Source organism: Scophthalmus maximus, chromosome 8, assembly GCF_022379125.1.
Source record: "Scophthalmus maximus strain ysfricsl-2021 chromosome 8, ASM2237912v1, whole genome shotgun sequence".
Taxonomy (NCBI): Eukaryota; Metazoa; Chordata; class Actinopteri; order Pleuronectiformes; family Scophthalmidae; genus Scophthalmus; species Scophthalmus maximus.
In genome coordinates, this window is record NC_061522.1 from 6,197,425 (window position 1) to 6,224,916 (window position 27,492).

General features: G+C 45.5%; 1 protein-coding gene across 7 annotated transcripts; it reads left to right on the forward strand.

The window, feature by feature from the left end:
* The first annotated feature begins 4,478 nt into the window (after nucleotides 1-4,478).
* On the forward strand, nucleotides 4,479-27,386 carry trim2a (tripartite motif containing 2a). Of its 7 annotated transcripts, XM_047334000.1 has the most exons (13): nucleotides 4,479-4,635; nucleotides 4,927-5,047; nucleotides 16,254-16,432; nucleotides 18,023-18,260; nucleotides 19,189-19,340; nucleotides 19,482-19,662; nucleotides 21,784-22,507; nucleotides 23,232-23,335; nucleotides 23,524-23,691; nucleotides 23,951-24,131; nucleotides 24,626-24,696; nucleotides 24,898-25,038; nucleotides 25,742-27,386. In XM_047334000.1, the coding sequence occupies exons 3-13, from the start codon at nucleotides 16,299-16,301 to the stop codon at nucleotides 25,892-25,894; spliced, it is 2,247 nt and encodes a 748-aa protein (XP_047189956.1). In that variant the 5' UTR covers nucleotides 4,479-4,635; nucleotides 4,927-5,047; nucleotides 16,254-16,298; the 3' UTR covers nucleotides 25,895-27,386. The 7 variants fall into 7 exon arrangements, with proteins under 7 accessions (XP_047189956.1, XP_047189955.1, XP_047189953.1 ...); XM_047333999.1 differs by lacking the exon at nucleotides 4,927-5,047; XM_047333997.1 differs by lacking the exons at nucleotides 4,479-4,635; nucleotides 4,927-5,047 and adding an exon at nucleotides 8,668-8,855.
* Nucleotides 27,387-27,492: the final 106 nt, after the last annotated feature.

Genomic DNA, 27,492 nt, shown 5'->3' on the forward strand with positions numbered 1-27,492 from the left:
AGAATGACTCCAGTACCACACACACACACAGAGTGGCATGTCCAGTACAGCTTCATATCTTGTTCCAGAGGTATTGACCTGTATTTGGTTGCTGCAGAAGACAAAAGCACTTGTACACCGCTTGGCCCGAGATGTCAAACGGCTCGTGACTTGCCACGTTAATCTCGTGACCAGAGTTGCTGCTGTAGCCATGTGTGAGGGATTATGCTCCTCTCAATCCGTCCTCATCCTGCAGCTCAACCTCACACCTGAAGGAGTGGGCTCTCCACTTTCACTCTGCTGCAGGTAGTGACCCGTCTTCTCGTTGGTGCACAGCACCCACAGCCAGTGAGCAGAAGAGCGGCTCACATCTTCTGATTCCTTTCTTCTTCTTCTTCTTTCTTCCCCACCGCTGGATTAGAGAGCAGCTCGAGGATGTTCTCCTGCCCGTCTCCTGCGTCAGGAGGCAGGTAACTGGGATTACGAGCGGCGGCGATGTTCCTGCTCAGGAAGGAGGTCTCAGCGACATGATCCCTGGAAAGAGTGAGTTCTTAAAGCATATTTACCACATCAGTGTTTTGTTGGTTCCATTGGGAAAATAAAAGCACATCATCCCTTGATGAAATTCAAATCCTCCTGCACCTGATGTTTGGATGTGTGTCAGTCTACTCTGTGTTTTACTACAGTCTCCCGGCGATGACCTCTCCCCCCCCTCCCTTGCAGGGACATAAAGTCTCTCTGCCGATTCTCCTCACTGCATCACTGCGACCTTTTAACAAACGTATGCTGCACGTGTAGAACATGAAAGCAACCTTTAGCCACTGCAACACACTGTCAACACGGGCTGGGTTTCACAGACACCATTCTACTACCGCCACAGGGATTATCGGTGTAATCCCAACGCAGAGATTAGCAGCCATGTGTAAATACGTGTGTGTAGACAGCTGCCTCGCGCAGCAAGAAGTTCAAATAGCGTTTGAATATGTGCACGGCGAAAAAAGGCTCATCTGTGAATTCAACGGCAAAAATAAAATGGCGCAATTTGCCGGAGTGTAGGAGAGAAAAAAAATCTTTGTCTTTGGCGCTGACGTCGTCCTTCTGCCTTCCAGATCGGCATGACATGAACGCGTGGTGAAAGTCCAACCGCTGGAGAACCGACCGGAGAGACGACGCTGGAGCGGACATGGGGTGAGCGACATGCTTCGCCCACTACTGTTCCGCTGGCCAGGAAGGAACCCACGTTCTCAAAATGTATCCGTTGAATTGTTCATGGATCTTAGCTGGAAAATGAATCAGGCATATTGAAAAGACGGACATCCGGGAGTTAGTGCAATGTGGGGCAGCTTGTTTTGAAATTGAAGGCGCCTGTTGGGCCTTGGCTGGGTTTCCCGGTTGTTTCTTCCATACACGTGTTCACAGATTGGTAACTCTGGGCCCGTTTGGCCTGTAAACATGTCACACATAGAAAGCACGGGAGCTGCAGTTCTTCTGGATTGACAGTACCACGACATGTTGTCACTTGGAATCTCGACTGTGTCAAGGCTTTCACGAACTCAGTGACTTGGAGGAAGAGAGCGATTAAGCGTGAGAGCAGAGGAAGGGAAGACTGTGGAGATCCTAGGTAACAGGCGACCGAGCTCCCCAGTTCACTTGTGTTTTGTTCACGGGGTCCAGTGGGGAAGGGATGTCGATGTGCCATCCAGCGGCTAACGCATCCGGCATCTGTGTATTCACTGCATGTCATAGGAAATATACCCCTGAGCATCGGTTGATCACCCGGTGACACTAGTGCGCTGTGGTCTACAATGATGACCATGCACATTCAAGTCTTCTAATAATCGTGAGCACCATTCACTCGTCAAACTTTCACCGCAATTCGGCCGCGGACATGTGTTCAATGGTGGTGGTGTGAAAGAGACGAGAGAGGTTCAGCGGGCCGTTCACGGAGCTTTCTGCTAATCCCATCACGCTCCGCCGAGCTGATGTCGGCAGCAGGTGCAGGCAGCTGTGAGCAGTGTGACGTGAAATCATGGCCACATGATCCATCTCCAGTGTGCGTGTGTGTGTGTGTGTGTGTGTGTGTGTGTGTGTGAACCTAGTTCAAGGTTGTGATCATGGTGTCAGATTTATTGACGGTTTACACGCAGCGTCTTTGATGCCATGATTTGCATTTGGCAAAAACAAACAAAACCATTATTGATTTTTCCCTCCTGACATTTAATGAGTATCGAGTTCATCACACACGAGCTTCATCGTGTCCTCTTGTCTCCACACTGTGCACTGATGGAACAGACTCCAGAGTTTTGTTGTATTGTTCGGGGACGGAAAAAGTAACTTTTTTCTTATTCTATAAATTATGATGAACTTGTACTTTACAGTTCATAGATATAATTTGATGTTGCTCACTTGGTCGACTCCACTAAATCCCAGGGGGACACACAGCTTCAGTCTCTTGTTTCTTTACAGAGTGAAAAGAAAAAATATTCTGGACTTGTTAAACTTTGTTAAAGATGTAACTACCAAATAGAGTAAAACGAATATATACATGTCAGATCAGCACCACGACCTTGAAATGCTGGAGGAATTTTCATGCATCAGTAAGATGTGTGACAATAACACTGGTGGATGTCATGGGAACTTTTGCCTTTTGATTACACTTTGCTGATAATACTCCATGTACATGTATATTAGTAATTATAGATTTTGGTATTTTGACTAAAAGAATAATCTGAATAAGTCTCACGTCACTTTTTAAGATGTTGTACCTGTGTTAAAAAAAAAGCCGAGGTGAGATGCTGAAACAAACAGAAATCTTTGCGCTGGGTCTGAGATTGTGCACTGCATGCAAAGCAGGAGCCCTTTGACAATGACACACACACACACACACACACACACACACACCCACACACACAGCCTCTCTCTCCTCCGATACCCACCGGACAATAAACCTCATACCGCCTTTTTCTATCGCACAAAATCGGTAATGGAAAAGGAATGCAAATAACTTGTTTCTGTCTTTTCTTTCAGTTCTTTTCTTTCTTACTTTCTTTTTTTTTTAATCTGAAAAGAGTCTTTCATGGGCTGCTGCATAATGTAGGGTTGCCGCGGCAACAGACTCCCTCTTAAGAAGGGAGGGGCCCCGACTGGAAACCACAGTAACAACTTGTGCGGCGGGACGTCCCATCAGGAGGCTGGTGCTACTTCACAAATACAGTTTATTTCCCCCACCACGTTTTATAGCAGATGCTCATAATGTGCACAATATTCTGTTTTTTCTTTTAGTTTACTTTCAGCGGCACTTGGATTTTAACCTCTTTTAGCAGCAATAAGCTCAAACAAGCACTTTCGGTATCCTCAGATCAAACCTGCACAAACGTGCAGAGGGAACTGTTTCATTTCACTTCTGTGTTCAGGTCTGGGTTCTGAATGGACGGTTCCAAAAGGTGGAATGTCTTTAGTCTGAAGTCAGTCTGTAGTAGATTTACTTCAGTGTTTTCGGACATTGACCTGCGGCACCTCCCAACTTCTACTGAGCTTCAGCTGCACTTAGATTCACACATATAACGTTAAACCACGTCTACCAGATGCTTTATCAACACTAAGTTCAAGAGGTGTCTGTGGTCCAGGTCCAAGTTACCCAAAAGAGCGTGGAATCGGGAGAAACTGGACTTCAGATTCTTGAAAAGAAAATAATAAAGAGGGGAATATTGTAGTTATTACACTAGTACATTTATGTGACAGCTTTAGCCTACAGCCATCTGTACTCGCAGTATAATATTTTACATAAAAACACTAAAGTACTAATAAAGCATGGAGGCATTGACTTAAATTACGCTAACCATCCGTTGCCTATTAATTATTAAAAAAGTGTCTCTGTCACTGCGGCTACATTCAACCTGAACATGATCACTGATTCAATAACAAATCTGTGTGGACCATTTTTTGTCTGCATAACACATAGGCCTGCTTTTACTTTTTCATAAAGAATTTTACTTCAGGAAGTTTGACTTTCACTATAACATTAATACTCATTATCATTATTGTTTAGACTGTAGTATTTTGACTCAGTTCGTCTGTCGCCGTCTGTTTTTGCTGCAACACTTGAGATTCCCCTTTGTGGCATCAACATATCTTTTCTTATGTTTTTAAGAACTTTTTTTTTCCCATAAACCAGCCTACCTAGATTGATTTCAGAACAATAAAACAATAAATCAAATATAATAACGAGTATCACCTTCAGCTTTTAAAAAAACTCCACATATTCGCGTCATCATTCAGATATAGTCTGCCACAAATCTGCCTGCGTAACCGCTGCAGGGAAGAATAGAAATAATTCATGGAAGCTCTATTTTTACATTTAAAATAATGTAAAATTGATGATGGTTTTTTTCCCCGGAACCTGGATTCTCTCGGTGAACTGTATCCGGCTGCAGTTTGTTTTTACTGTCGGCGGGTCCCTTTAACAGATGAGGTGGAAGTGAGTGGAGGCTGCTCCACGACATGCAGGCGGAGCTTGGTCCGGTGCAGAGCTGCAGACCGGAGCACGGTTCACCTGCTGGGAACAAGTGGGCCAAGACCAGAGCGCCTGTCTGTCGCCTGGCTCACCTTCATGTGTCTGTGTGGCTTCTCACACCCGGAAGATAAGATCACGTATAGGTGAGTGAAACGTAACGCAATGGCGCGTGGCACCGCGCAAAAACCCACTCGGCTCGGATTTTGTATGGACGTCGGCACTTTTACGCGCAAGCGTCTTTACGCAATTTTACGCATTTTTACGCACGAGCCAGAACAAGTTCGAGGAAGCAGAGTTAGATTTTCATTTCTGCATTAAATAACACGCGCATCCAGTCGTTTTCAAGTGCCAGACAATCACGACTAAATGCTGCTGCATGCGTCCTTGATAATTTATGGACGTGCAGCACTTCATTGATCGTTTTCTTTTTACAGCAGCAGCCTCGTGTTTGTGTCAGCATCTTGGATCTGAACAAACTGAGGATGGAGCTCTGTGCTCTGCTGAACTGCGTCCAACAGGATCTCAAGGGAGGACCACATGGCTGGATGCTTTGAGGTTGCTGTCAGAAGGCTTCAATCCCCAGGTTTATAAAAAGATTGCAGTACTTGTGAAAGTACTTTTAGAGCTGCTGCTATTTAGTTCTGGGTGATTATTTGAAGTTGAACTAAGAGTGTGTGCGACTACATTTGAATGGAGCTTTTCACAGCGCAGATCCTCACTTGACAAACACAAGAGGTGTCACTAATAACTTTATTGACTGTTGCCTTGCATTGCAATAACTGCTGAAGTGGAGCCAATCGAAGTGATCGGTTCCACCAGCGTTTGATTTGACAAGTCAAAATGAATTAGGAAAAAAAAAACTGTCTGTGAATCTGATTCATTCGTGAACATTTAAAAAAGCACGCTGATGCTGGAAAAGTTCATTAAAAGCATAGAGTGGCAGACTTTCAACCGGGAAGATGGTAAAAAAAAATGATAATCATCACATTAAAAGAATTGTCAAATCCAAGATATAAAAAGTATCTTGCTCTGAAGTTTAAAGAGAATGTAACAGAGGAGTTTGTATTGGCTTCAAATTTTTCATTTCTAATATTTGCATATATATCTAAAACTCAAGAGGGAGATTCATGAAAAGAAACATGTAGTTCTTGATAAAACGATTTCGACCAAATTAAATCCGGCTTGTTTCGTCGCTACCCTCCCGTTTTGTCACCGGTGGATAAAATCTCATGAAGGTGTCAGGAAGGCAATCATTCAGTGAGCCCATGTTGGAACACAATACAACACATCCGCAGAAGATTCATGGAGCCACTTTCCTCCAAGTTTTCCAGAAATGTTCCTGCTGCTGGGAATATGCGAGACCCAGTTCATGAGTTCACGTCAGAAAGTGGCTTTAAACTTGACTCGGTTTAGAACCTCCGATCTCGGCCCCGACATCCGTTGATGGCCTTTTCAACGTTGTCTCTTGAGTAGATTTTTATTTGTACGTGTTTGCACCGTCTGCACCGTACGGTGACCATCAGCCATGACATCTCCTGTTGACCGGTGTTGATATGGATGTTTTCCATGGTACAGTGACTGAAGGCCCTGAAGGCTTTGTGTCCAGAACTGTTGCACCGCGACACCGTGACCTCCCATGATCAATGAGCTCTGGTGGGGCCACGACGGCGCAGCGTCCGTCTGATTACTGCCGACCGACGACCGCTGGGCTTCGGCCAGCTTGAGTCTTCACAGAGTAGTAGGTCAGAGAGTAAAAAAGGATTTGGAGAAGTCACAGTAACCAGATCCACTTTAGGACTGAGAACTCTTATCACCAACCCGGTTACTATTTCATGTTTACTCTACTTTAATTGTGAAAAAAAAGTGAGCTGATGAGGAAAACAACAACAAGCAACGGTGTGTGTGTGTTATTCATCTGGTAAGTCAAGAAGACACTAGTAAGAGTTTAGTTTTTTTGCATTTGGTTTGCTTTTTCAACTATTACTATAAGTAGGTATACATGCAGGTTTGTGATATAATGTAAATAGTACAGCTGGAACCAATGAATATTTTAATATTCGATTTAGATCGATTTAGTATTAAAAAAAAATGTGAAAATGCCCATCTTAAAAATTAGGTTTACTAATTAGTTTAACACCGATTGAGGGATGAAAGAGTTTGTTATTTCAAATTCAACCGGTGGGACTTGTTGTTTCCCCCAAATAGAACATGATAGTGCCACAATCGCAGTGCTCACCTTGAGATAAGATGATAAGGCCTACCTTTATTGATCCCCCTTAGGGGAAATGGGATAAATACACGACAGCATTCACATCCCTGAAAGTTTCAAGTCGTTGATCTCTGTGTGTAGATGGACCGTGCAATGATGTGAGCTGTAATGTGCGAACCCTTCTCACACCATTCCATTACTGATTTATTTTCAACCAAAAGTCCTTAATCACCCCGAGCGTTCACGGTCTGTGAACTTCGACTCTTTGACCTAATCTGTGTTCTTTACACGCATACTGGGTGTAAGGTGTGTGTCAAGCTGCAGCCAGCAGGGGGCGTCAGCGGTGAACAAAAGGAACAAAACGTAACTAAACAGTAAACACAAACATGAAAATGGAATCTTTAAAACTTACAGTACCTAGTGTTGGCCCTGGGACGGGCTGTGTGTGTGTGTGTGTGTGTGTGTGTGTGTGTGTGTGTGTGTGTGTGTGTGTGTGTGTGTGTGTGTGTGTGTGTGTGTGTGTGTGTGTGTGTGCGTGCGCGCGCGCGTGCGCGTGCGTGCGTGCGTGCGCTGCACCACATAGGGACACTAATATTGACATAACACAAAAATGAAAATGAGGCCTGAACCTCAAATTTTTTTTGGTAACAAATGAAATATGTCCGCAGTAAAGGGAATTTCAAAAGCTGGCAACAAATATCTGGCTGTTGTTTTGTTTTTCTTGTAAGATAGTTGTTGATTTTAATCAGTTTTTCCTTTTCAGAAAACTCACAACAAGGTCAATTTAGCTGCCACATCATAATAATCATCCATAGATGGTTTAGCCAGTTGTCATCTTCATTTAATTTTGAACATTTTTCAAGAACGTCTAAACATGTAAAGAACAGCGTCTGTTTTACCTAATGTTTGTACGATCAAGAACGACTCTGAACCTCTAACTTTGGACAGTTAGCCTTTTCCAAATGTTATTAAACCATAAATATCTGCGTTCGAAGAAAGGTGAAAATGAATCTTTATATAAATACAGTCCATTTACCCTTTACATGTTTTTTTTGCTGTCATCTGCACATTTGTTTTATGCTTTGAAGGTGCGTTGGGTTTGGCACGCCGCCGGTGCAAATTTGGGGTTTCACCGCAGCTTTGGTGTCGTCCTTCATCCAGGTGACTTGTGGTTGAACCAGTTCTCTTCCTCGTGTCTCCCACGAGTCTGTCGCTCTGTTGCATCATCTCTTGTCGTGTTGACCAGCTTTGCTTCAGTGAACCAAGTCCCCCGGGCGGCGAACGGGGCGGGTGAGAAAACATGCTCGTGTAGCTGGTGGACAACTGCAGTGCTGCTCTTTGGACTGTTGCGTTTTCTGCAATGTGACGATGATCGCTCAGACTGTTACATGGTTACTGTGTCTCTCTTTGACCGTTTTGTTTTGTGTCAGTTGCGGTGACTGAGGCCCGCAGTCACGTCGCGGATTCTCAGGAATGCCAACGGGGAGAGAAGAAAATCACACAAATCTTCGGGGGCATTACGTTTTAGCTTTGACAATTTTTGTAAAAGTGATGATATGATTCCAGCTTGTTACAAAGAAAAAGTACTTTCCACCTTCTTTTACAGAGAAGGACAAAAGACATGTAGCTTTGCTACATCCTGTTGGACCAGGGTCAGCACTTGGACTAATGAAATCATTTTGCTCCCTCTGGCCCTGTTTCCCTTGTCCCTCTCTTTCCATCAGGTCCTTATCTGTTTCTCATCCGCGCTTGTCAAACCGCTGGGACTCTTGCCCTCACTGGGGTTAAAGAGCGGCACAAGCCTTAAGCCCCCGCCTCCCCCCCCCCTGCCCCGGCCTCACTCAAAGCCCTCCGATTGGTCCATTCGTCCCCGTCTACAGCGACGGGCGGGCCCTCCCCCTCTATCTCCGCTCAGCCAATGGTATCCTGTCGGTCTGTTTGGATTATTGTAACAGCAGCTCGGGCCTTTTTCATTTGTTTCCCTCTCTGCCCCACTGCACACACACCACAGTGTATCAGAGATGAGACGGATCTTTGTGACAGAGCAGCGTTGCTTAGTTTAGTTTAGTTTAGTTTAGTTTTTTGTTTTTTTCTTGTTGTTTTTTCTCACCCCAGAGAAGAGAGGGCGCACAGGAGAGAAGCCATGGAGCTGAAGTAAGTGGGATCTTTGGGTGTTAAAGATGGATTAAGAGTTGAGTTGGGAAGCGGTGAGTAACAGATGGAAAATGACCAGAAGGGTTAATGGTTTAAGGACGAGAGAACCAGTGTTGAAAGTCAGAGTAAGCGGTCGACTTCTGCCACGGGAAAAGATTGTTATTATTATTATTATTATTATTAACAGATGCTCCTGTAATTCCAGTGCAGGTTGTTTTGCAGGAGGTCCTGTGAGTCGATACTAGTAATACAGGTTGCGGCTGCACTTCGCGTGGTCTCAGCTGTTTCACGTCATTGAAAAAAAACCCAAACCAGTGTTTACTCTCCGCGAATGTGCGTCAAGTGGCGTTTTTTTCTGTTCCAGCTGCACGTACTGCACCGCGGCGTACTGTACCGCGTGCCCACTCTCATTTCCTTTTCCTGTTTGCCGTGCCCGCTGGCTGCAGCTCCATCGGTCCTGACAAGTCGCGGGTGCAGTGCACGCAGCACGTTTCATTCACTGCCTGTTGAGGGGAGAAGTCGAGTCAAGCTCATTTGTGTATATACAACATGTACAACGTGCACAATCCTCCATTCTGTGATATCTGTGGGGTCAATGTCAGGCTACAGTCAGCAGCTGATCAACAATTCGTCATTTGGAATAGAATCTGCAACTCTGCCGCTGATTGGGGCTCGCGTCAATCGAAACCCGAAGCCCTGTTCTGTTGTGAACGCTTGCACCTCAGGGGAGCATTCGGTCTGGACTGCGAGCCACGAGGCTTTGGCCTCATTGACTTCCGGCTGACAGATGTGCAGCGCGGACAGGTTTTTTTCCCAACGGCCTCGCGCTGGAAACATCCCGAAGACCTCAATTGCAGGGAGGACGGACAGAAAAGGCCCTGACACGCCGCCTCGGGCACAGCGTCGGCTTATCTCTCGCCGCCAGACGCACTGGATGGCAGATATACTGTAGCGACGCATTGTGACATGGGGCCTCCGTATTCTGCAGCCGTCTTTCTCGGGGACATGCCACTGACACGACCAGGCCAACCCCCCGCGAAAGGTTCTCAGGCATAAGAAATACTCGACCATTAAACTTTCAAAACTGTGGCTCCTTCTTTACAGACGCGGGTGATTTCAGACTGTCGAGTTGAGGGGGAGGGAGGGAGGGGGGATGTGGTGGTGGTGGGGGGGGGGGGGGGGGGGGGGGGGGGGTGTAATCTCTCATCATCCTGTGCCCCGTGGATGTTTCAGATTAAAAAAAAGGAGGAGAGAGTGGTCTTACGATTCAGGGACGCGTGTGAAGTCACTGATTGAACTGAAAAACGGACAGATGGAAAGTGTTTTGTGTCCTGGAAGCCGCTGCACAACTGCTCTTCATTTTCCTGGAACTGTGCAGTTACCAGGGTCACCATGGACGTAAGCCGCACAGGCCGACCATCCGGCTTTAGGCGCCGACAGGATTTCGAAAAACGATAAAATGCCGATAAACAAACAAGCGGCAACAACCATCAACGCACGCACGAGCGTCATATTGACCCTTTCCTGATTATGGGGAGACACTTTTTATTTTATTTTTTTATTTACCAGCAACAGTCATTGTGCTGATGTAGGTCATGGTGTGATTATGCTGCCAGTTATACATGTCAGGTCCTTTTAGTGTTTTGTTAGGCTGATATGAGTGTGTTTGAATTTCCACTATGGGTTAGAGACACCGTCTGATAACATTCGCCATTTTCCCCACATTTAAACAATATTGTGTCTTCGAGGCAGTGGGGTAAACGTGGCGTCACCACCCCTAAAACCACAAACTGTACTTTTTACATTAGGTTTTTGTGCACACACACGAGATGCACCACGACGTTTTGAACTTCAGAAAAGCGCGGTCAGCGGTTAAAGGACTCGCGTAGAAATCGTTCTCATTTAACCTTGTAAGAATCACGCAAACACTGTATGTCCGGTGCGCACGTGAGCTGAGGTCATTTGAATTTGATTTCACGACGGAGTGCAAATGTGAGCAAAAATGATTTACTCTTTTATGGTTCTCGTAACATGAACATAAAAGTTAAAGCATTTTTTTTTTTTTTCAATCAATAAAATCTGACTTCCCGTGTAAAATAGTAGCATTGAACTCCGCTGCCTCTACTCTGACACCGACGGGGTCACATGGACCTGCATGTGACTGGTCTCCTTGACCTTTGACCTGGCGAACGTCTTACGCAATAAATCATTCTGAAAAAGTTCAATAATGTGCAGGTGACGAGAGAGAGAGAGAGAGAGAGTACACGTTCGCCGGTTCCTCTTCACCGCCTGGCTGTTGACATTTTTCTGAAAGTGGCCGCTGGGACTGAGCGGCGGCGGCGGCGGCGTCATTGTTGCCGGGTGACATGGCGTTTTTTGTCTCGGTTGGGTGTAGAGAGGGGCCGAGGCGACGGAAACAGCCGAGCTCAGTGCTCTGGAAAGAGCAGTGGCACGGACAGCGGGGAGGGAAAAACCCAGAGGAGCATACTTGTACGAGCCGCCGCGAACAGCATGTATGTACGCCAAACACCTGAGATATGCTTAAAAAGAACAACTAGAACAGGTCGAGTGACGTGTTTTTGCTCCGTGAACATGTGCTTATGTGTCTCAGCGCCCGAGGTAGTGTCGCTTGAATCTGTCGGCATTCAGACCGACCCTCCGGCGATGTCAGGCGGGCTTCTTTTGAAAGTGACCGGGCCTCCAACCTGTCATTATTATTATTTGACTTCATAGCTGAAGAGAGACGTCCTCATTATTTATTACAGCCTTGGACATTGTTCGTGTTATCGGTCTGCATGGTGATGCTTACAGCCATGCCAGACTGAATTATTTGGGCGGTATTCTTTTGTATTTGTGTATCATTGCATTATTACATTCTTTTCCCTCCAGACTCACAATGGCTCCTCTTGTTGTGTTCTGCTCTGAAGGACTCGGAGCTCGCTGAGCTTGGCCGACGCTGAGATGAGGTCACCGAGCGGAGCGGCGGCGGCGGAGCTGCCAGGCTCGTTCGAGTTCGACCAAATGTTGCTTTTGAAACAGAATGATGTCTTCGCAATTAGGGTCAAAAAATTGTGCTTTTGAAAAATGCCACGATTCAGATTTGTGTTAAGACATGAGACTCATTTGGTCCCTGACAGAGGTGTTGTTCTACATCCGCATCACAATATTTTGCTCGATATTTTCGATATATTGAGAGACAGTTCTCCTTTTTTAAAGTCTCCAGATGATTATTCTTCAGTTGTCAGGCGACATGGAGACTGTGGCGACAGTTGAAGCGGTTAACGCGACATTGATCTGAGAGCGGTTCTTTTTCCGCATGGACACTAAACACTCAGGTCAGAGCCATTTCTTCTTCACCAGTCTAGGTCGGTAGCTAGCACCATGACGTCCGAATTCTTTCTCCTAACCACCGTGAAGATGTGACTTGGTTGACTATTTGTTTTCCAGACAGCAATCGAGGAGCTTGTGCTGATCACTTCATAGATCTGCGACGTCGGCGACTCAGAGGTCAAAATAGGTCACGATAAAACTGACAGGCCTCAATTTCCACCACGGTGCGTGACGGATACACGCAAAGGCTTTAAAGGCAATTGATCACTGGTGGTCAACGTGACGCAGCCACATACATGACCGAAAACTGGCTTTCGGGGGGGGGGGGGGGGGGTGTTTCTCTAGTGACCGAGATCCCAGCATGTGGAATCACGTGACCCCCGCGTGGCCTTTAGTCTTTTCATGTCGAGAGACTATGAAAGAATAACAACATATCATATCATTCCATGTGTTGACTTTATAGTGTGCACGTGGAGGTACAGATATGGGAGAATGTGTCTTTGCCTTTCAATTATATGCACACATCTTTTTTTTCCCTCTTTGCAGTTCTTAAGTTCCCTCACGATTCTCTTTCATTCCCCGCTTCCTTTATTTCACCGCTTCCCGCCGCGAGCGGTGAGTCAGCAGCGTGCGAACGCCCAGCATCCGAGTTAATCCCTCTGAATTCCGTCTCCTCTTGGAGAGGACCCATCGCTGACGCGCCCCCCCCCCCCCCCCCCCCCCCCCCCCCTTTTTTTTTTTTTGCCCCCGTTCGTTAGATCCTCGGCCGCCGGCCAATAGTTGGCTCGCATTGCTCCTGATGCTGCACATGCTCCCTGCACCGCAGTGAGCCAGCATTTACTTCACACGGGGAGGTAGGGGAGGGAGACGAATGGATGACGGGGGGGGGGGCCGAGCAACGAGTACAAGGGATGGGAGGAGAGAAAGTGAACAGGGAGAGGGATGGAGAGAGGGAGGGAGGGAGGGAGAGGGATGATGTAAAACCTGAAACACAATCCTGCCAAATCGCCCCTCCTCAACTTTGCTCACGTGCGTGTGCACGCCCATAAACACACGGAGGGAAGCTGCCCAGCTCGGCGTCGTCGTCGTCGTCGTCGTCTCCCGTTTGGCATCGTCACTGCCGCCCGGGGGGAGAGAGAGAGAGAGAGAGAGAGAGAGACATGTCATGTCATGTCATGTCAGAAGTGACATGGCTTTGACGGCAGCTTCGGAGGGATTCTGCCGTGTTCTCGGCGCGATGCTGTGAGCAGGAGCGGATGACGCCTGTTGATCCATCCGCAGATGCGGCGCTGTGAGTCCGCCCGTGAATTCATGTGGTGTTGTGCTGAGCTGTGTCGGAACAGCCGTCGTGCCTTTCACCTCACTTTGGCTGGGGTTTTTTTACGGGGGGGGGGGCATGATGACATCATGGAGTCACTACACACCCAAGAAGTGAGTGAGTGAGTGAGTGAGTTCAAATCCCTCCAGTTAATATCCCGCGTGCACCCTCCCCGCTCCGTATTATCTGACAGCTCGCATTATCTATTCCGCTTAAACTGGTACGCATCTGATTATGTAAGAGCGGAGCGTTGGCGCGGCTGCGGCGACCTTGTGCACCGTCAGCGCAGGGCTCCGCTTCGGTTGGGCTGCTGTGGCCGTCCGCGCAGGGACTTCAGATCGAGACATCAGTGCAATATTGGACGCTCCGCCGGACTCTGGTTGGAAGCTGGTGAGTTGTTGCGATCCGACGCTTGTGCCTGTGCACGTCCGTGCTGGCGTGCGGCGGACATACTGTACGCCGCTGTGCCTTTTTACGTCTGAATGTGCGTCACCTCGGCCCTCCGGACTGGAACAGTGTCGGATTCGTGATGGTGAAACAACTTTACTTAAGGTTCGGCGTGAGTTGCAGCAACTTCGTATCCTGTGTGACAGCTTCGTGAAAGTGGACCAAGGCAAAAACGCGACCTCATGCCTGTTGGGCAGCCTGACGGCAAACGCATTACGTGCAGGTCATTTGACAGAGTGTGGCATTTTGTGTGATTACCCACAGAAGAGCATAACGGCTTCATCATAACAGTAATCTTATCCTCCAGTCGACCAATGGCCACATCGCAGGTACAGGCCCTCATGTCTGTTTTCAGAGGAGCCGGGGGGGCGAGGGGCGTCTGGGGAAAGAGAGATGGAGGGAGATTGAATGAAAATAGAATGGAGAGGAGGAGAACGAGAGCATGCAGTCCCCGAGGGCTTCCTCTCGGCAGCAGAGGTGGCCTTTTCCTGGCGCCTGTCTCGAATGTGAGCCGAGACAACAGAAAGCCCTGACACACTTTCGGTGTCTAAGTTAGCCGCCGGATAACGTTACAGGGATGAGATGAGGTGAGGCGGGAGAAGAAAATCACACCGCCACGAAAGGAAGATGCTTCCAATCAAATTCAAGGCCGCGCCGGACGGGTCAGGGATCGCGAAGAATCGGTTGTGTTTGGTGTATTCAGTCGTTTTATTTTGACGCTTCCACTTTTCTGTGTCCCACAGTCGTGGGCGCGGAACACAGTGGGCTTTGCTTCGACTTTAATAATCAAATATTTATCACGTAAAGTGCCTTTTTCATGGCAAATGCTCAGCACCGCTGCAGCTCATACGAGCCCTGCTCATGGCTTCTACTGCAGTGGTTCCCAACATGGGGGGCAAGACCTCCCGAGGGGTCGCACCATCATTTTTTTCTTTCCGTTCTTTTCCACTCAAAAAATTTAAATTCCAAATATCTCGGATATGGGCGCCGCCACCTTGCGATTGAGTTTGCGTGGCGGCGAGGTCCCGCCGATAAACATGCTCAACCAATCCGCAAAAATCTCATCTGTCAAATCAGGATGTTGCTCCCTGTTTGTATAGCATTTAATAAATAATCAAAAGCAAACTTACATGAACACTTGAACATTCACCAGAGTGTTAAATGATACAAAATTATTTTATTTGACGTTTACTTTGACTTTTTTTGTTTGGTCCATGTCCCATCTGCCAACATGGAGGTGGCGGGGCTAATGACCTATACCGCAGCCAGCCACCAGGGGGCGATCAAGAGGATTTGTCATCCATCTTTATATGCAGGAAATTTGATAAACAATAACAAGTCTTTGACGACATGATCTATAGTAGCTGTTCGGCTCAGGTTATTTTTTATCATAGATTATTTTGGTAACGTTGTATTTTATGGGTCTTGTGTTTTACCAGCTTGGTTCTTCTGCCTAGGAAACTCCAGTTCATAATCACCACCTCACATGGAGCTATCATAGTAATCAACATCGGCTACTGTCAATTAGGAGCAAAGTTTCCATAACGTTTGAAACAAATCGAATCGTTTAACGGGAACTTTGAGTTGTGCGGATCTTCCTCTCTTAAACTCTCTGTGACATTTTGTCGATCCAGCACCCATCGACAATGTTTTTACTGGATGCCTCATATTTTTTTGGCTTGAAAGTTTCCATGACCTCAAGTTGTAATCCCACATGGACTCAATAACCTTAAAGTTCCCAGAGGAATGGAAATTTTAAAAAATCTCCACGTGCAGAGGAAGACCGTGCGTTCGGATCAAAAGCTCCGGAGTTAGAAGTTTGAAATGTGTGAAATGTTCATAATCACACTTTTGGGAAAAGTTAATGTTTGAAACGTTGACTACAGTTTGACCTCCCACCCTCCTCACAATGTGTTCCCCGACTTCACGGTTAGAAAACATAATTATATGAATCTGATTGTGTCTTGTTGACCTTCTGATTGAAGGGGTGTCTCCAGTCAATCTTCCTAAACATAATACTTGAAGTGTTTGAGGTCAGGCCTGTAGCCACAGGCGCTGATTAATGTGTCTGTTTGTGCATTTGTTATTTCCTCTCCGACTCCGAGCGAGGGGAAGGAAGGAATCAGGTTGTTGGGCCTCAAGTTTGGAACTTTGAACTTCTACCACCCACAGATTTCCCACTCGCTTCCCAGAGGTCATCACTGTGTGTGTGTGTGTGTGTGTGTGTGTGTGTGTGATCACAGTGTCTCGTCACTTGGCTCTGTCCTCACTCGCCTTGTCCTCCCTCTTGCGTCACTCCGCAGGGTGCAGGGTAAGAGGAAGGGGGACTCCCATGTCAGAGTTTTAGGATGGCCAGTGACGGCTCCACTCTGCCCAGCCCCGTGGTCCGGCAGATCGACAAGCAGTTCTTGATCTGCAGCATATGTCTGGACCGCTACGACAACCCCAAAGTGCTGCCCTGCCTGCACACCTTCTGTGAGAGGTGAGTCGAGCGTCACGCTGTTTTCGAAGGTGTTATTACTGCCACGGGGACGCTGCTGATGCAGTAATAATACTTCTAACTCCATGTTGTTTTTGTATATCACGAGGGGTTGCGCTGCATCTCTGCTGCTTTGTTTCTGACACGAAACAGAAACTGTCCCGTTGCTCAGGTCGCCTGTGTGGTGTTTTAATTTCACAAAAATTGTATTTGTATAGTATTAAAATATGAACCTCCTACATTCAACTTTTTTTTATTCTTTGGATCTGATTAGATCACATTTGTTGCGACTGGGAGTTGATTTCCCTTAGATGCCAGACATTCTTACGGTACCTATCATTATATTCATATTTATAGTTTATATATTTGGTCGTAAAAGAGAACTCAGAGAAACTGATGAATGTTTAATGTCAAATATAGCACCGAGTCCTCGGTGGCAGAGAGACATTACTGACATGATAACCACATCCCACACGATGCTGGGTGGAGTCAGACGAGAGACCACACACTCATCAATGATGTAATGTTGCTTTGCTCCGACTCATCTATTCATCATGTCGCCTGCACACGTACAATCTAGTGTTATCCAACACAGAAGCAGTGCAGTAGATTTGTGAAGCGTATTTTATTTCGTTTATTGTTTATTTGTAAAAGGACAAGTAAATAGCATGATCCATTGTGACACCCTCATTACTATTTATTTATTGTAGTTGTTTAGGCTTTTATGGATGAGGTCAATATCATATGATAATGATGAGATCTTATCAGTTTCCTGTCCTAAATATGAAATGCACTACACCACTGCACTTGGTAACCGCTGCATTTGTAGTTGTCCTGTGAATAGTTGGACTGAGTGATGGACCAAAATGGAGGATTGTGGCTCCCTGCAAGTTTTTAACACTTTCACATTTGTGCCAGATTATTAATGACATGCGTTTACTCTGTATGCTCCGTATACAAAACACACATTTAATTTGTTAACTGTAAGTATTTGACAGATTCCAGTGCAAGAGCGATGTTTTTTTCCCAGCCTTGGGACAATCATATTGTTTGTCAATAAAGAAAGGAGAGAAATATCATGCATTTCTGATCCTGAAGCATAATTTTTCACAATGTCTAAGACTACTACTGATGATGAGGTGGATATTTAAAAACAAGGTTTATGTTTCCAGTGGTGAAACAGTTAACAGTAAAATATGAATGACGAGGAAACTGTACTGTAAAATACTGTAAATTATTTCAACCACCAGATGGCACCAAAGGGAAGATTTTCCACCCTGTCTTCCTCAGATTTTAAGGTCAAATAATAACTTATGATAAATTGGTAAATTACAGTTATGATTTTAATGCTGATCATCTGTGTTGTGTAAACAAGAGAAAATACAAATGTATCTCAATAGACTGTCCGGATGAACAAATAATTTCTCTGATGTCATCACTGTCTGTATTCAGTTCAGCTGAGTCCTTTGACTTTTTTAAAGATGCAACACACGCACACTGCGCCACCCACCCGCTCTCCCCCCCCCCAGACTCTTGTTGACTCAACTTCTGTACACGGTGCTCCCGCTCATCAACACTCTTTCCCTCCTTCAGGTGCCTGCAGAATTACATCCCGGCCCACAGCCTCACGCTGTCGTGCCCCGTGTGCCGCCAGACCTCGATCCTGCCGGAGAAGGGTGTGGCGGCGTTGCAGAACAACTTCTTCATCACCAACCTGATGGACGTGCTGCAGCGCGAGCCGGGCAGCCGCAGCCAGGAGGCCGCCGCCCTCAGCGACATCACCGCCGTGGCCACGGGCCAACTGCTCTCCTGCCCCAATCATGGAGGCAACGTAAGAGTCGCGCCCACCGCCGGTTCATGCCAATATGTCTGTGAAAGTCTTTGACATGTAGTCAGTTTCTGAACATAAATAACATCAGTAACATAATCCGTTGGATTACAAAAACAATGTACTCGGAGTACTTTAAAATCAAACATTGAAAACATTGCACCGCATAACGAAGAAACGGACGCAACCGCAAAAAAATTTTGAGTTCCACAAATTCATCTTTAAAACTGTCGAAACATCAAGAACATTCTCAATGCAAATATAATTAGTTTAGCATATTCAGCGTTTACAAAACAAACATAAAAAGCATTATCATTATCTATAAATCATAGAAAAATTTAAATAAAATTGGCAACCTGAGAGTGTATTTTGGTGAGTAATGTAAATACATATTGTTATATGTATTTTTTTAATGTATTTTTTTGACAATTGTGGTTCTAAAATTGACATCTTTTAAAAACATCATCAAAATGTCATTAAGTAATCCTTGAGACTTTGACTATGTAACTGTAATCTAATCACACATTTTTTAAATGTAATCTGGTCTGATTATAGTTACTTAATTTTTGTAATCTGATTACGTAATCCAGGTTATATGTAATCTGTTACTACCGCACCCTGCTGATGTCAAGCAGTGTGTTCTCTTAGTGGTAATGAGCAGTAAACACAGTTGAGGCTGATGAGAAAGTTGATAGCTTCACAAGTATTTAGTACAGTAACCAAAGTCCTGAGCAAACTGAAATCCTACTTTACTCTCCGTTTTGGAGAATAAAGTCGAGGGGGGGTCACCGAGGTCACGCGGCTTCACATATCTGGGGAACACATATCTGCTCTCAGCCATGCTGCCTGACGTGACACACAACATTGTGGGAGCAAGACTCAACCCTATATTTCCACGCGTAACCTTTTACTTTGTCCCCGTCGCTCCCAGGTCATGGAGTTCTACTGTCCTCCGTGCGAGACGGCCATGTGTCAGGAGTGTACGAGCGGCGAACACGGAGAACACCCCACTGTGCCTCTCAAAGACGTGGTGGAGCAGCACAAGGCCTCGCTACAGGGCCAGCTGGACGCCGTGAAGAAGAGGTACGGCGGCCGACGACGCCATTGTACCGCGCCGCTCCTCGGCCGCGGGCGGGCTGAGCGAGGCGCAGCGCAGCCCTGCCTTTTTTTTTTGTCGTACGTCACGTGACCGTTGACTGAGAAGGCGCTTCTGTCCGCTCCCAGGTTGCCGGAGATCGACTCGGCCCTGCAGACGCTGTCGGAGATCCTGCAGCAGCTGACCGGTCAGAAGAGCGCCATCGAGGGCGACATCCACTCGACCTTCGACGAGCTGCAGAAGACCCTCAACGTCCGGAAGAGCGTTCTGCTCATGGAGCTGGAGGTCAACTACGGCCTCAAGCAGAAGGTGAAATGCAAAGGGGCGGCCCTCGATGGAATGTGGCTCTCCGTGTCATGCTCCGGGGTTTGGTCGAGCCTTTGCGTCCTACCCGGGGGCCTGTGGTCACGGGCGCGATGACGCGTTGTTTGAGTTTCGTGATCTGCGTTTTTGCAGTGATCATCCACGTCTCGTAACGGTCTTTAACCACAGGCTCTGATTTGTTACGGATGAGGCACTGACCTTGTTTGAATCTATTTTGGGGGAGCACTTAACCCGTCACAGGACACTCGTCGGGATGGTTTTTCTTTTTTTTTTGTTGCTGATCTGTGTGTCAGGGGCTCAGCTGGTCTGATAGGCCATTATCAGGCAGAAAGCCCTGGGGTGGGGGGAGGTGTGTGTGTGTGTGTGTGTGTGGGGGGGGGCACCACCCCAATCCAGACAACCATTACTCAATCTGGTTTACGGCCTGGGAGCTCCGTCACATGGGCTGGCTAATGATTTACAATTCACTGGCTGGTGTGCTGTCATAACCCCGGAGGGGGGGGGGGAGTCAGACGTGGGACAGTACAGTACGTAGCTGTAGGTGGAGCCAGTGCGCCGTATGTACAGTAGGACTCCGGTTGATTTGGGTGTGTCACGAGCAGCGGGGGAACACAGCAGAACAGCTTTTGCTCTTCGTGCCGCCGACACCGCGTCGTGTCGCACCAGAGGCCCGACGTCCGCCCCTACAGTATGTTTGGACAGAATCTGAGCTCTCGGAGCTTCGGTGAGTGAATGGGGATGGTGGAGGGTGTTTGGATGAAACGTCGGACTGTAGCCTGAGATAGATGGTCTGATGGCCTCTCTTGTTGGAGAAGAGGAGGAGTGTGATGACCAGATGCGGGTGAGTCCGTCTCTGTGCTTTTGCGAGTACCAAGGAGAATTATTGAAAAGTCGGCATTTGACAACAAAGAAGGTCTTGAAGTATTGCATTCGCACAGATTTCATGATCCATTCATGTGACTCGTGTTAGCTTATTACCGGATGAAATGATGAATACTTTGTGTTTTACAATTGATGTTCAAGTAATGTGTAACAAATATATAACTGATGACAACGTAATGCAGAAAAAAATCGGCAATGCTGCATTAACCAGTGATATGACAATGTCATATTTACACATCAATTTTTTGTAACGATTTATAATTTGAAGAAGAAACGAAACCATCACTCGAGACTGATTCTGTTGACCGTCGTGTTTCGTCAGTAAATGTAAATGTTCACAGACACATTAAGTTTTCACCACAGCTGTGAAAATCCGAGAGCGATGACTTTTGCTTGTTTGCATATGAGTAATAATAACAGTGCACCGTGTATTTTGCCAGCGTGTGTGTGCTGAAATAAGATCTCATTCGCTTCACGCTGACGAATCATGTGTCTTTACTTGGTTGGGTTTTCATGTACGGGCTTTTCTGTTTTTTTGCAGGAGAGAAATAAATCTGTAGGATTGTGAGATTAATAAATGATTAACAAAGAAGAATATACATATACTTTTCTACGCACAATTATGTTTACATTTTCCTCCAATCTTAACATCCTGGGTAACTCTTCCTCTTGTTGTCTTTAAAATATCCAATCCTATGAATAACTACTGTATGAGAAAGGAAAATTGTTCTTTTATTTGATTTTCTCACAACATGAGACAAATACATGAGCAAGACTAGTATTTGGGCAATATTGAAGAAGAAACAAACAAGCTGAGATTTTGAGAATAAGGTCGTAATATAACAAGATTAAAGTTGTAATTTAATGAGAAAATAGACATAATATTTCGAGAGGGAACAAAAATATTAACCAGCCATTTCCTCCATCACAATCCTTTCAAAGTCCTGATACCTGTGACGATGTATACCTGTAAAATGACACGAAGCCTAATTCTCATAATATTACCACTTTTTTCTCCTAAAATTATGACGTTGTGCTTTTAAAACTATGCCTTTCTTTCTCATTATAGTACAACTTTACTCTTCAAATCTCAATACCTTATTTTTCAAGACGATCGTTCAAGCTTTTTTTAAGGGGTCACAAGTGGAAAGAATATTTTGGAACCACTAGCCTCATCTAACCACAAAGTAACTCTGCTGCCCCCTGGTGTTGTGTGTGTGTCAGGTGCTCCAGGCCCAGCTGGACGCCCTGCTGCAGGGCCAGGAGGGCATCAACAGCACCTGCAACTTCACGGAGCAGGCTCTGAGCCACGGCACCGAGGCGGAGGTGCTGCTGGTGAAGAAGCAGATGAGCGAGCGTCTCATTGAGCTGGCCAGCCAGGAGCTTCCGCTGCAGCCCGGCGAGAACGACCAGCTGGACTTCCTCGCGGAGACGGACGGACTGAAGAAGTCCATCCACAACCTGGGCACCATTCTAACGACCAACGCCGTGGCGTCTGAGTCCGTGGCCACTGGCGAGGCGCTGCGGCACTGTGTGGTGGGCGTGGCCACCTCCGTCACCATCACCACCAAGGACAAGGATGGGGAACTGTGCAAGATGGGCAACGCGGTCATAACTGCTGAGATCTCCTCGCCCGACGGCGGCAGAGGTGAAGGAGAGATACTGGACAACAAGAACGGCACCTACGAGTATCTGTTCACGGCCCCCAAGGAGGGGAGTTTTAACTTATCCCTGCGTTTGTATGACCAACACATCAAAGGAAGCCCCTTCAACATCAAGGCCACCAAGTCCATGGACGTGTCACCAACTTCAGACGGCGTGAAGAAGAGACTGAAGTCTCCGGGCAGCGGGCACGTCAAGCAGAAGGCCATCAAGAGGCCGGCCAGCATGTACAGCACGGGGCGGAGGAAAGAGAACCCCATCGAGGACGACCTCATCTTCAGAATCGGTGAGAGAGCTTCAAATGTAATTACAGACACAGTTTCACAGAGATGGATGCCGGACACAAAATCAGTTTATCGTCAGGGTCAAAGGTGAAACACAGCTGCTGCCTGAGCAGAAACAAAAGCATTAGGGGAAACCTGTTTTAGTTTGAAAGCCCAGGACTCAAAAAGGGTGAGAGGTTCATAATTCACCTCAGTTACAGAGAAGTTGCTCTGTCGTTTGTGTTTGCCATTCATCTGGATGTTTTAGTTTTTTTTAAATTCATCCATCTTCACCGGGCGTTGTTTGTGGAATGTGTATTAATTTTTCCTTGTCTTGTCTGTAGAGGGGCAGAAAATATTTTTTGATTGATTTTACAACTTTTGTAATTTATTAATCGTTTTAGTAATTTTTTCAAGCAAAAACACCAAATATTCAAATGTGTGAATTTGCGATTTACTATGTATCATCGTGAACTGAATATCTTTGGGATTCGAACTGTTTGTCAAATGAAACATTTGCAGACGTCTGGTTGGCCGGGGGAAAACACAATGATGTCATCATATTGTGGCAGTTTATAGACTAAACAATTCGTCCATTTGTTGTGAAAATAATTGGCGGATCAATCGATGAAGAAAGTAGTAATTGCCATGAGCCCTTGTTGTCTTTATTGCATTTATTGTGTTACATCTTTCACCTAAAGATAGACAGAAAAACATGTGCCAATGGAACATGTTTGTCCTTCCTAGGCACAAAGGGAAGAAACAAGGGGGAGTTCACGAACCTGCAGGGAGTGGCTGCCTCCTCTCTGGGGAAGGTGCTGATCGCAGACAGCAACAACCAGTGTGTCCAGGTACAGACAGACTTGCTGCTCTTCACATACAGATGCAGCAGATGTTTAGGGAAGCAGCGAGAAGTCATTGGTTTGGTGGAGCTATAACCTGGGCACTTTGCTATCTTTGCCGTCTCATTTTCGTAAGTCAAGTTTCATCTGTGACGAGATTTAAAGTGTTTTTTGACCTCTGTTTTGTTGCGATACAGATTTTCTCCAACGACGGCCAGTTCAAAAGTCGTTTCGGGATCCGGGGCAGGACTCCGGGTCAACTGCAGCGGCCGACGGGCGTGGCCGTCCACCCCAACGGCGACATCATCATCGCCGACTACGACAACAAGTGGGTCAGCATCTTTTCAAGCGAGGGCAAGTTCAAGGTGAGTCAAGTCATTTGATGCTTACACCGTCAATAATAATTCTTATTTTATTCTATTTATTTATCATTTATCTAACCGGGAAAGTCCCAAGATAAGCAACAAATGAAATTTAACAAGACAAAAAAATAACGAATACAGGCGACAGACTGAAAGTACACAACAGGCACAGGCACATACGGGACGCAATGGCAGAAAATTAAAAAATGGACAATAAAAAGCACACATTTTTTTATGTAAAAACCCCTTTGCTTTTCTGCAGAGCAAGATCGGCTCGGGGAAGCTGTTGGGCCCCAAAGGCGTGTCGGTGGACCGAAACGGCCACATCATCGTGGTCGACAACAAGGCCTGCTGCATCTTCATCTTCCAGCCCAACGGCAAGCTGGTCACCAAGTTCGGTAACCGTGGCAACGGTGACCGGCAGTTTGCAGGTACACTCAATGGTAATACGTGCGCTGCCCCCCCCCCCCCCCCCCCAAACCGTCTCTCTGCAACCAGCTCACACCTGCATGTGGAATGAAGACGTACAGTCGAGGAAGCGTAAAGATCCCCTCATCGTCTGACCTGAGTTTTTTACTGTACTGTAAAGAAAATAGACAATGCCGACAGAACTTTTTATCGATATCATTAAAAACTTGGGGCAAACCTCTTTTCAATAATTTTATAGTCATTAAATAGATACATAATTCCAGTGTCCTTTAAAGCAGCATGTTGTACAAATGAACCTGCGGTGACTAATTTGATTGTCACTCATCTGCTTTCATTTGTCTTTCTGTTTTTCTTTGTCATACAAAAAAGCATTAGTTACTTCTAGGCCTGCATGTCTGTCATCTCTGCGATCGTTTGGTGAATTTAAATGTGTCTTTCACCTCCATTAAAAAACAGAATTGGAGGAGTGACATGTATCTGAGACCTTTTCTTTTATTCTTGAATTCAGGTCCTCATTTTGCTGCCGTCAACAACAACAATGAAATCATCGTGACAGATTTCCACAACCACTCAGTGAAGGTGAGTACAGTTGAAAAGGGGAGTGCACCACAGGTGCACGTAGTCTAAAGCATTATTTTCGCTGTATGATGAATACTTGACTTTTTAAAAATGCTTTTTTTCATCTTCTATAATAAATCCTTACATACTTTGTACCCTGTAAAGCTCCTATAATCACAGTATTACGAGTAAAACTGCTATTTTCTATTTTTCAAAATGTAGGTGTTCAACACGGAGGGAGAATTCTTGCTGAAGTTCGGCTCCAACGGCGAGGGCAACGGCCAGTTCAACGCGCCCACGGGCGTGGCGGTGGACGTTAACGGTAACATCATAGTCGCAGATTGGGGCAACAGCAGGATACAGGTCAGTACGAAGGAAAGGCGCTAAACATTTTTTACTCCAACAAGTCAAAAGAAAGTACAACTCTTTCTCTCCTGCTGCTTCATCGGTGGTGTGGAGTATAAATTTCCTTTTTTACATTTACATTGTTTTACTCCGGTGCCATGCTGTCTTGCGGCCCTTTACGTCAGTGATGATTACTAGTACAGCAGTTTTTTCCTTTACCTTGCTTGCTTTGTCACACGTTGTAGTCCCAACTTAATGTGGAAATGAATTACAATCCTCAGTTCATATCAAATTACCAATATAAACCGAGCAGAGGATCTTATAGTGGTTTCTAGTTTAAAGGAGAGTTCAACTGTAATGAAATTACATGATTATATTCAATTTCCCAATAAGTATTCCATGTTTCTTACTTGAAACTATTTGGTCTTTGTCGTTTGGTTCAACATCCTCAATTGACATGATTTTGACAACACCGCCCCCAAAATCTATTATCTTCATCACCGTAACGACAAAACTGCTTGAGCAAGATCAAGAGACTCTAACTTGTTTTATTTTTCACCGACAACCCTCCATTCACTTGTGCGTCGTTTTAATAGGTGGAATATTCATTCACATTCAGGATCACAGCATTATAGGCAAACGTTGCCTTGTCACATTTGATTTTTTTTTTAACTGCAAACACGGATATAAAGAGAACGGTGACGATATTTCTTCCCCTCAGGTGTTTGACGGCAGCGGCTCGTTCCTCTCGTACATCAACACGTCGGCGGACCCTCTGTACGGGCCGCAGGGACTGGCGCTCACCCCTGACGGACATGTCGTGGTCGCCGACTCGGGCAACCACTGCTTCAAAGTCTACCGCTACCTGCAGTAGCCCTTCTCACTTTTGACGCACAAACTGTACAGTGTACACAAGACACACACATAGACACATTAGTACGGAGCCACCGGCAGAATTTGCACTCGTCCCCTCACCCTCCATTCCTCCCTGACACCGTGCTGTCGTTGTGCCATCTTGTTTGACTGTTCTCCACGCGTGGCGTCCCGTTTGACCTCTGACACCGAAGCAACTACACAGTGTGATTTACTTTTTTTTCTTTCTGTGACGTGAATGAAGCAAGAGGATCCGTGATATTCGCAGACGGCTGCTGCTGCTGACTGGCGCTTCGAGGAGTCACTCATAACCGTGTTCACGTTTCATCTTATTTTAAACATAAAAAAACGTTAGTGTTGTACATATTGTTAGAGCTTTGACTTGTCGTGACATGGAAGAAAAACTGGAAAAAATAATGATATTGCACTTGTTCTTAAAAGAGGAAATGCCGTTTGGGCACTGGCTGAAATTAAAGTAAAGAAGTTACCTGAAAATGAATGGGAATCCTATTTATAGTTTCAGTAACTGCAGCTTCCTGTTAAATGCTCTTCACATTTTGCCTGTTCATTATATAAAAAGAAAAATATTCCACCTACTGTAGGTAGCAAGGTATTTTGAAGCATGATTAGGGCTAATCTGCATGCTAACTTTGCTAATAAACACCTGAAAAGCTACTGTGTGCACAATATACAAATATGTTTCAAGCAGACACTTGAACAACATCACAAAAAGAAACTTTAAATAGAGGCACTGTTTCAATTTCAATACTTCTATCTGTGTGAAAACGACGAGTCATTGTAATTTGTCATCACGTTAATTAATTAACACATAATGTGATCATTCCTGCTTAATTGGATTTTACAAAAACACCAGTGTTTGTGTGTGTAAGATAGTTTGAGTGTGTGTTGTGATCAATTAAAGAACCTAAACACAAGGGACTTGATTTGCTGACTGCCCCTGCGTGCCTAGCCTCTTGACATTACAACTTATGATCTGCTGTGATGGAGTGCAAACATCTTTAGAATTTGCTGCAGAAAAATTTGAGTAAATTAGCTGAAGTGCATAAAAAAAACTCGGTAGGACGCATCAGTCTTCACTCTAAACGTTTGTCCGTCATGCTGCAGGTTTATAGGTTTAACACAACATCAGACACAGATCGCGGCAGAAATCATTTCCATGTGCTCTTACGTCTTTCAAAGAAAATATAAAAATCAGTAGAACTACTAAGAAGTTGTATTTTAGTATAAAAATTTGTCCTGATAAAAAAATATATAGTTCAACAGTTGAGGTGTGTGTTGTGAAAATGCACTGTGCTGCTATTTGAAAAGCCTTGGTCAAAATTTTTTTTTGTCTTTACGCAAAGTTTTCATTTAGGAATCCGGATTCTGGTCATTGATTTTCTACACAATCTTGTTAAATTATTTGTTCTCCATCGTCTTCATTGTTTATATTTGTAAATGCCAAATGGAAATAAAGTGCCCATAGAAAAGAGTATTGTGTCCGTGTTGTGATAATCTGCTACTGTGAGAAATAAACTGCTTTGTTTCCCAGGCTGGATCACCATCGGGGCAAGGGAGAAAAACAAACCGGGAGCCAGA